A 10,789-nucleotide genomic window follows, 5' to 3' on the forward strand; every position below is an offset into this window, starting at 1 on the left:
TGTTTGTCTGTTACTGGTGTATAAGAATGCTTGTGATTTTTGCACATTGATTTTGTATCCTGAGACTTTGCTGAAGTTGCTTACCAGCTTAAGGAGATTTTGGGCTGAGAAAATGGGGTTTTCTAAATGTACAATCATGTCATCTGCAAACAGGGACAATTTGACTTCTTCTTTTCCTAACTGAATACCCTTGAAGATACCTGCTGAAGATACGGTGATTGGCAATTTCTTAAAATAAGACAATGAAGTTGCTGCACTGATTAATATTCCTTTTACAAAATATTTCTCTGTAGCCTGTGATGGTTATTTCATAGCATTTTACCCACAGTAGAACTTCTTTCAAAATTGGAATCAGTCCTTGCAAACCCTGTGGTTGCTTTATTAACTAAGTTTATGTAATATTCTTTATCCTTTGTTGTCACTTCAACAAAGTTCACATCATCACCAGGAGTACATTCCATCTCAAGAAACCACTTTCTTGGCTCATTCTTAAGAAGTAACTCCTCATCATTTCAAGTTTTATCATAAGATTGCAGCAATTGAGCCCCATCTTGAGGCTCCACTTCTAATTCTAGTTCTCTTATTTCCACTATATCTGCAGTCACTTTTTTCACTGAGACTTAAACCCCCCAAAATCATCCAGGAGTATTGGTATTACTTATTCCAAACTTCTGTTAATGTTGATATTTTGACCTCCCATGAATCATGAATGTTCTTAATGACATCTGGAATAGTAAATCCTTTCCAGAAGATTTTCAGTGTACTTTGCTGAGATCCATCAGAGGAATCACTGTCTATGGCAGCTATTGCTTTATGAAATGTATAAATAATAAGACTTGAAAGTTGAAATTACACCTTGATCTATGAGCTACAGAATGGATCTTGTGGTAGCAGGCATGCAAACAATGTTAATTTCCTTGTACTTCTTTATCAGAGCTCTTGGGTGACTAGGTGCATTGTCAGTGAACAGTAGTATTTTGAAAGAAATTGCCGGCTGTTTTTTTTTTTTTTTTTTTTAGCAGATCTCAACTGTGGGCTTAAAATCTTCACTAAACCATGTGTTGTCATTTTTAGAGCACAGGTAGAATAGATGTAGCATAATTCTGTTTTTTTTTTTTTTTTTTTTTTTTTTTTTAGGTGGAGTCCTGTGCTGTCGCCCAAGCTGGAGTGCAGTGGCACAATCTTGGCTCATTGCAACCTCCACTTCCTGGGCTCAAGCAATTCTCCTGCCTCAGCCTCCCAAATAGCTGGGACGACAGGCATATGCCACCATGCCTGGCTAATTTTTGTATTTTTAGTAGAGACAAGGTTTCACCATGTTGGCCAAGCTGGACTTGAGCTCCGGACCTCAGGTGATCCGCTCACCTCAGCCTCCCAAAGTGCTGTGATTACAGGCATAAGCCACCACACCCAGCCAGTTGTAGCATAATTCTTAAGGGCCCTAGCCTTTTTGGAATGGTAAATGAGCAGTGGCTTCAACTTCAAGTCACCAGCTGTATTAGCACCTAACAAGAGAGCCAGCCTGTCCTTTCAAGCTTTGAAGCCAAATATTAACTTCTCCCTTCCAGTTACAAATGTCCTAGATGGCATCTTTTCCCATTAAAGGCTGTTTTGTCTACATTGGAAATCTGTTGTTTAATGTAGCCACTTTCATCATGATCTTAGCTAGATTTTCTAGATAACTTGCTGCAGCTTCTACATTAACACTTGCTGCTTCACCTTGCACTTTTATGTTATGAAGACAACCTCTTTCCTTAAACCTCATAAACCAGCCTCTGCTAGATTCTAACTTTGCTTCTATAGTTTCCTCACCTCTCTTAGCCTTCATAGAATTGAAGAGTTAGGACTCTGCTCTAGATCAGGGTGGGGCTTAAAGAAATGTTGTGATTGGTTGGATCTTCTATCTAGACCACTCAAACTTTCTCCCTATCAGCAACACACTGTTTCACTGCCTTATCATTTGTGTGCTCACTGGAGTGACACTTTAGTCTCTTTCAAGAACTTTTCTTTGCATTCATAACTTGGCTAGCTGTTTGGCACCAGAGACCTAGCTTGTGACTTCTCTCAGCTTTTAACCTGTCACCCTTACTAACGTCAATCATTTCTTTGATTTAAAGTGAAAGATGTATGACTTTTCTTTCACTTGAACACTTAGAGGCCATTGTAGGGTTATTAATTGGCCCAATTTCAATATTGTTGTGTCTGAGGGAATAGATAGGCCCAAAGAGAGGGAGAGAGACGGGGGAACCACCTATTGGTGGAGCAGTCAGAACACACTCATCGGTTGATGAAGTTCACAGTCTTATGGGCATGTTGTGTGGTTCCCCCAAACACTTACAGTACTTATTGGTCCTAGGTCATAATGATAGATAAAATAATAATAAAAAATGGAAATATTCTGAATTACCAAAATGTGATACAGAGACATGGTGTGAGCACATGTTGTTGGAAAAATGTGGTGATAGCCTTGCTTAACAGGGTTACCACAAAACTTCAATTTGTAAAAAATATAATATCTGCAAAGCACAATAAAGGGAAGTGCAATAAAACGAGGTTATACCTCTATATTAATAGGTGACTCCAATAAAGACTTCTGTAATCTTTAACAAGGAGCCGACTATCAAATGGCAACTGCAAAGATAGTTCTCTCATTGAAGCTAACAAAGACATCTACAAACTTTCAGCTGAAAAATCAAAAAACTTTGAGTTGTTTAGGACCTTCTAACACCAGGGAATGAGACATATCTTTTTGTATGTAATAAAAATGCAAACTTGAAAATCTTCCAGTGACTCACAGAGTAATAACTGTGACAGAGGCTTTCTGAATTACACATAGTGAATTTTACAAAAACATAATATGTGGATGATGTTTATGTAAGTTTATGTCTTCTTCCATACTATGTAATGTGGTTCTACAAGTGTTTAGGCATTTAGGGTTTAGGAGGGCATAATTAAATGATTTATTATTCAATAATATGCTTGTGTTGGGACATTGTGGAATTTTACCTGCTGTTGTTGTGAGGCCCAGAGCCAAATTTAATCTTATCTATTAGTGCACAATACATTTCTTAACCAGATTTTAAAGAAAATCTAGCCAAAGTTGTATGTGATTCATGTTGTGTCTTCTTCCTGATGTTAGTTTTAATGCTTTAAGGTAGTAGTAGCTATGACTGATGCCATTGAAACTTTCAGTTCATTTGACTCCTCTATATAGCCCATGGATACCCAGTGTAGTACATTGATTTGGTTTTATGACTATTGATAACATTTTCTGATTTATGGAGGTTGACTTGTCCATAATTGGTGAGAGCTGGGATTTAATCCAGATATTCTGGCTACAATCCCAATAAGAGATGGATCATTCTTATTCTTCATTCATGTATTCAAGTATTCATTCATTCATTCATTCATTCATTTTTTACACAGAAATGTATTGGTACCTATGATGTACCAGGTATTTTTCTAGCTACAGGAGGCATATCAACAAACAAAAGTGTTAAGAATCCCTACCCTGTGGAGCTTACATTCCAGTGGGGCAGAGGGGAAACAATGGTAGATAACATGATAAGTAAATTCTGTAGTATATTAGGTGGTAGTAATGTATACTTTGAAAAAAGTAAGCAGGTAAAGGAAATTGAGCATACCAATTTTATACCTATTTGGAGGGAGAAGTGAATTAAGTTTTCAATTTTATCTCATAAATTATGTCAAAATGATAGGTTTTGTCCAAAGCCTTTCTAAGCAGGTAACTTGGAACAAGTGTTCTGCTCTTCTCCTCCCTCCCCACTACTCAGAACATTGCTATAAAAGATGGCTAAATTACAAGATCAACTTACAGAGTCCTACTTAATTCATTATGTAGCTCAACTGTGGTTCAAATCTAGCAGTGTTATAGACTTAACCAGTCCTTACAGTGGGTTTTCTCCCCAGTCTGGTAAACTATATTCCATGCTCCAGCTGCAGGTGACAGGACCTCATCCTTTCATGCTGCTCTTTTAGCTTTGGGAGTAAGCAACTCCCTCTCCCTCCACATTATCCAATATTGTGCAGCAGAGACTTCCTTCCATTAAAGATACTGATGGTGGCTCCTCCACTACCAGAAGCAGGAGGATAATCTTGGGGAATGATTATGGGTTTAAAGGAGGAAGAGATAGTAGCATAGGATTCTGTTTTCACAGGAAATAGGAAGGTTGACAGTTGGAAGGAATTGTAGAGGAGTCCCAGTTGGGATCAGTGACAGGAGGGAGAAAAAGGGAGACCCTAGTCTCACAGGAAGGTTGAGTTATTGGGATGTTTATGAGTCAAGGATGGTTGCTCATCACCCTGTATGTAGGTTTGTGTAGATAAATTCCTGAGATGGATTTACCTGTGCCTTCTTGCTTGATTTCTTGTTTGCTTCTTCTTTCTTTCTCCCTTTCCCTTTCCTTTTCCTTTCCCAGGGTATTGCTCTTTTGCCCAGGCTGGAGTGCAGTGGTGCTGTCATAGCTCACTGCAGGCTCAAACTCATAGGCTCAAGTGATCCTCCTGCCTCAGTTTTCTGAGTAGCTAGGACCACAAGCATGCACCACTATGCCTATCTAATTTTAAAATTTTTTTGTAGGGATGGGATTTTGCTATGTTGTCCAGGCTGGTCTTAAGCGCCTGGCCTCAGGTGATCCTCCTGTCTTGGCCTCCCAAAATGCTGAGACTATAGGCATGAGCCACCATGCCTAGCCTCACTTAATTTTCGTAAAGTCTGAAATTATTATCTACTCTAAGTTTGGCAAGGAACTGGTTGTTTAGAATTTAGTAATACTTTTTGGAAAAGATATAATGGATATAATTTTACCTATTTGCTTAATATCATCCTCACAAAGAAATTTTTAAATTTCTTTTTATAAAATTCTGATTATTTTACAGCCCTGATGTACTCTTAATTTTAAAATATATTTATTTTTTAATACATTATTTTTCATAAAGGCTTTATAATATCATACTTTTATTATTTTAAAAAAATATTGTAGTAATATTGTTGCATAACTTCAAAAATTATCATTTAGTAGCCATGTAATACTGACTAATAATAATATAATATACTATAATATGTAGTCTATTGATAAATAGGTATTTGAGTGTTTATCTGTTTGCCTTGTATTATACTAGGAAATGTGGCTTGCCAAAATAAATGCATTATGCTTTCAGTTAGCTTGTAGTCTCATTCATAAAGCAATGTAGATACAATGTAGTAAAGATAAGGTGAAATCTGCCTTTGTAAAGGGATTTTTAATTTGGAAAAAGAAGGGATTTGTGGGACAATGAGATAGAAGGCTTTACGGAAAAACTAGATGACTTTGTGGAGAAAGAGAATTTAACTAGTTAGTACCAGTTCAACTGCTACATCCCCATTCAGACCATCAGCATGCTGTGTGTCTTCTTTTTTCCCTGCTTTCCCCTTATAGCCTACAAAGTTCTGCACAATCCGCCCCTTGGCTGCCTCTCTAACCTGATTTCTGACTTGTGTTTTCCTTACACTCACTGTCTCTTGACGCTGGCCCCATTCCTGTACCTTACACACTCCCAGCATGCTCTCACGTTATAATCTTTGTAATTGCCATTTCCTCCACCTTGAAAGTTTGTCTCTACAGTATTTCCCTGGCTTGCTCTCATTTCCTTTGGATCTCTGCTCGCATGTTACCTCCTTAGAGAGGGCCTTCCTGAAAATGATAGAAGTGTTTTTTTGAGCACATTCCGTTACTCCCCAGCTCCTCTCCAGTGTATTTTTCTCCATAGCATCTTTCCGCCTGACCTTGTGTTTCTATATCTTTTTCCTTTTCATCTTCTGGAAAACAAGCTCCATGAGATCACACAGGGATTTTTGCTTTATTCCTCACTGTATGTCCCCTCCTAACACAGTTCCTGGAATACGGGTGAGGCTTCATAAATATTTGTTGAGTAAATGAAAGGATATATTAAAATATGATCATAAACCTTTTTTCTTTCCATGATTTGATGATGTGGAATTGAAAACAGGTCTACATAGATGATAGTGATGTAATCAACAGCATTCCCGAGTATGTCTAGGATCAGCACTTGGTCTAGAAAAGCTGTGTCTTCTGCCCTCCTTTCCTGTCCATGCACATCCACTGCCTTTGAGAACAAACCCAGTCTCCTTCATCTGGCAGTCAGAGCCTTCTGAGACCTCATCTCTGTTGATCTTTCTAGCTTTACTTCTGCCAAGTCATTCCCCTCATAACCTGTGCTGCAGTCATATTGAGTGGCTTATAGTTCCCCTCCTGTGGCCCTTGCAGATATTTCTTGCATTGCCTTTCATTTGTCCCTTATTTGTTTATGGGTTTCTCTTCACAGTGCATAAGCTCTTCAAAGGAAGAGGCCTGGTATATATTTGTATTTCCGGGATCTAGCACAGTTCTTGTATATTGTAGATGATCAGTAAATACTTACTCAATATAAAAGATGTTTTTTGCCTCCCAAAGACTAGTGGTAACTTGAAATGGTTGGATATAGGACAGATAAACTGATAGAAGCAGTTTTACCTCATTAGAGGGCTTGGATATAAGTGTGTCCAGTGACAAATATAGTAAAAAAGAGAGCAATATTATAATATCCTTTTAAAAAAAAAAGAGAGAGGGTCTTGCTGTGTTGCCCAGGCTGGTGCCATCATGGCTTACTGTAACCTCAAACTCCTGGGCTCAAACAGTTCTCCTCTTCAGCCTCCTGAATAGCTAGGACTACCGGCGTGTGCCACCATGGCAGCTAATTAAAAAAATTTTTTTTTTTGTAGAAATGGGTTCTCACTAGGTTGCCCAGGCTAGTCTCAAATTCCTGGCCTCAAATGATCATCCCATCTCAGCCTTTCAAAGTGCTGAGATTACAGGCGTGAGCCACTGTGCCTGGCTAGAATATCTTAGCTTTTAGCAAAATCATACCTGAAATGAGGAAGGATGACATATAACATGATTGAATCAGCACACTTAACTAAGAAAGATAGCCTAACTGAAAGGAAGGGTTGTTTGACAGGCATTATTTAGAAAGAAGGCGAGCCATTTGGCAGTGGACTATGTGGGCCTTAGTCCTTTGTTTAGTCAGTGAGAGTCATGCAAGGTGGTCAGCCTGCTGACTGATGACACGTTCATGTTCTTTCTATTTTGGACTCTAACAATGTGAGTGTTGAGGGTTAGGGCAGTGTTAGCCTGGCTGCTCCTGGTTCAGGAAAGAATGCTATGAAAATTGAGATATAGCTGTCTAGTGTATGGGAGGAGAAAATGGCTGTATTTGGTTCTATATATTTGTCATGCCTGGTTGATGGTTTGTATTTTCTATAGCGATTTGTGAGTGACAATGGATCTATATTCAACTGACCCAGTATAGTTGAATATGTGATAATATTTTATGTAATTTTACTAATATATATTTTGTTAAAATATGACCATATAGAATCTACTAGGCTATAGGTGTTGAAAGATAACAATTTTTTTTTTCTAAATCAGGTTTGTTACAGAAAGAGAAAGTGGCAGTTGAAGCATTTCAGATTTGCTGCCTTCTCCTGCCTCCTGAAAATAGGAGAAAGTTACAGCTATTGATGAGGATGATGGCAAGGATTTGCTTAAACAAAGAGATGCCACCCCTGTGTGATGGCTTTGGTACCCGAACACTGGTAGGTTGATTTTTAACATCAGATATGATTTTTTGGAATGAAAGTCGACTGAGTAAGGTGTATTAGTTTGGGTGATCAGAGGGAAGTACAAAGCAGGCTTGCTTTAAAAGAGCCACAGTCAGTGTTCACCCAGACTCGTGGTCATGCTTTTGGTCTAAGTGTCTTAAAGAACATAATGAGAAATGGAGACTTGAGTAGGGGGCAGACTCTGTAGAGAGATCTGCTACATCCTGTTCTCCCACTTAAAATTATTTTAAATTTATTCTTAATTGACAAATAAAAATTGCATATATTTATGGGGTACAATGTGATGTTTTAATCTATGTATACATTATAGAAAGAGTCAATCAAGCTAATTAACAGATTCATTACCATACCAACTTACCATTTTTTTGTAATGAGAATGTTAAAATTCTATTCTTTTGGCAATTTTGAAATATACAATATATTATTATAATTGTGGTCACCATGCTGTGCACTAGAGCACTAAGACTTGCTCCTCCTGTCTCACTGGATCTTCGTACCCTTTGACCAACATCTTCCATTTCCATGCCCCTGTACCCCCCAGCCTCTGGTAACCACCATCTAATCTCTGCTTCTATTGGCATATGTTTTTAAAGAGAGTTTATTTTAGAATTTATTTACTAGCAAAATCTCTTAATTTTCCTCAAAAAATGTCTTGGAGGAAAACTGGTGCTTCAGTGGAATGTATGTGCTTTCCATATCCTGCTAAGCCACTGTGTACTCCCTGGGGATTCACTGGCCCAGTTTTAGAAGTAATAGAGTAAGATCAGAGGAGCACTTAGTGCCCAGGAGGATTCTTGATCTCTGTATTTTTTTGGGGTGAGTGAATGGCTAGAGAGGCTAATGGACCTTTATGAAAAGCTGAAGAAAACTTTATATCTATTCTGCATATAGAATACATGTACAAAGCTTTACATGCAGTTTCAAGGCAATCACAGAGTCCCTGGGGTCCATGGTCTCCAGGCAAAAAGTTCTCTTCCTGTGTGTCTCTCTGTACATGTAAATGTAAGTGAAGATCATTTGCAGTGTGTTAATGAAATGAAGTCTTAGCAGAATTACATGATTTTATGCTTAAATATTTGGAAGGAAGATTGTCAGCAATAAAAGTAGTGGGAGAAAAAAAAAAGCCAGTCCAAAGAACAGTATTAAGAATGGAGTAGTTAGGCTGGGCGTGGTGGCTCAATCCTGTAATCCCAGCACTTTGGGAGGCTGAAGTGGGTGGATCACCTGAGGTCAGGAGTTCTAGACCAGCCTGACCAACATGGTGAAATCCCATCTCTATTAAAAGTACAAAAATTAGCTGGACATGGTGGTGGGTGCCTGTAATCCCAGCTACTCGGGAGACTGGGGCAGGAGAATTGCTTGAACTTGGGAGGCGGAGGTTACAGTGAGCCGAGATCACACCATTGCACTCCAGCCTAGGTTACAGAGCGAGACTCCATCAAAAAGGAAAGAAAAAAAAAGGAGTAGTTAATATAAATTATATGGAAATTATTATATTATATTGATGCTATAATGTATTTTGTATTTCTGCTTGCTGCAAAGAGAGTCTCATCACTTAATGTACTTCTTGAAAAGTCCCATGGCTTTGTTCAAAGATGATTGTCAAATATACATCGAAAATCCTAGAGAAAATAAGTTAACTAGGAAAAGATGTAATGGTTGAGGCATGTGGACTGTGTTAGCAGTTTAAAACAAATCAATAATGAAATTAGGATAAATAATAATTGACTAAATGGCTATAAAGTGCTTTGAACTTAATAGTGCTACATGATTCAAGTCGTGGTGATAATGATTTTCAAAATTTGTTTTCATATATTTATATGTGTGTATGTGTATATATATGTATGTATATTTAAAATCATGTGTAAAAGGAGGTACCTTTAAAAATTGCTCAGATAAGCATCTCTCTGCAGTCTCTTAACAGGAAGATGCATATTTTGTTTGTTCTGGTTGTTGAGACCACCAGCCCATTTGAGATGGCCAGGTACTCTTGGTAGAATGTGCACTCTGTGCCTTAGACCATTTCTCATATTTGCTTTTTGCAAATTAGATTTTACTCAGTTCAGAAAAATACTCACTGCATTTACCCCCCTCACCCCACTCTTTTTTTAGATGGTTCAGACATTTTCCCGTTGCATCTTGTGTTCCAAGGATGAAGTGGACTTGGATGAGTTATTAGCTGCTAGATTGGTAACATTTCTGATGGACAATTACCAGGAAATTCTGAAAGTCCCTTTGGCCTTGCAGACCTCTATAGAGGAGCGTGTGGCTCATCTACGAAGAGTCCAGGTAAAGGAGAGGATATTATCAGTCCTATGAAATTGGCAATATTAAGTCATGTAAGCTTGCTAGTCTTCTTGGGGCATTTTATTGTGAGGATTAAGTGGATTAATGTTTATAAAGTACTTACAACAGGACTTGGCACATAGAAAGCCCCTGCATGTGTTTGTATTATCATTGAAAAGTTTATAGAATGCACATTTGGTTTTGTTATGTCAATCCATGCAGCATATTTTTTATTCCTAATTCCTTGAATGAGTTTGTTCAGAATCTACATATATGTACTGATGGAACTGATTTTATGTGCAATTAGTGTCTTGATTCATAATTGCCCTGTGACCTAGTTTAATATTGCCACTTTTTGCATGAAAAAGCTAAGGCACAAAGAACTTAAATAACTTTGTTTAAGGCTACAGAGCCAGAATTCTGACGGATGCAGTCAGCCTCTGGAATCAGTGCTCTAAACTATCATTCCATATTCCTTGTCTAAAAATCATAGTACGGTAGAAGAACACTGGCATGAGAGCCATGAAACTCTGGCCAAATTCCTAGCTGGATCCTTTCCGTTGTGTGACTTTGGGCAAGTCCCTTAACCTCTTTGGATTTTACTTTCTTTCCTCAGGCGTTAAAATGGGCCATTCTTACTTTATAAAGTTGTGAAGATTAGAACACTATACTTTACAATTCTTAGGATGAGTTTCTGACATATGTCAGGTATTCTTTGAAAGGTAGCTGCTGCTGTTGTCATGGTGGTTATATAAAAACAAGGCAAAAGAAGTGTAATAATATATTACAAGAAGTGTAATAATAATACATAATAAAGAAGTG

General features: G+C 38.0%; 1 protein-coding gene across 2 annotated transcripts in view; it reads left to right on the plus strand.

The window, feature by feature from the left end:
- DEPDC1B (DEP domain containing 1B) overlaps window positions 1-10,789 on the plus strand; it is a 94,660-nt gene that overhangs the window by 71,889 nt on the left and 11,982 nt on the right. For both annotated transcript variants that reach the window (XM_011942892.1, XM_011942893.1), the window contains exons 8-9: window positions 7,488-7,654; window positions 9,794-9,970. In XM_011942892.1, coding sequence (XP_011798282.1) covers window positions 7,488-7,654; window positions 9,794-9,970 — 344 coding nt within the window. The remainder of the gene's footprint in view (window positions 1-7,487; window positions 7,655-9,793; window positions 9,971-10,789) is intronic.

Source organism: Colobus angolensis, unplaced genomic scaffold (assembly GCF_000951035.1).
Source record: "Colobus angolensis palliatus isolate OR3802 unplaced genomic scaffold, Cang.pa_1.0 Scaffold212, whole genome shotgun sequence".
Classification (NCBI taxonomy): domain Eukaryota; kingdom Metazoa; phylum Chordata; class Mammalia; order Primates; family Cercopithecidae; genus Colobus; species Colobus angolensis.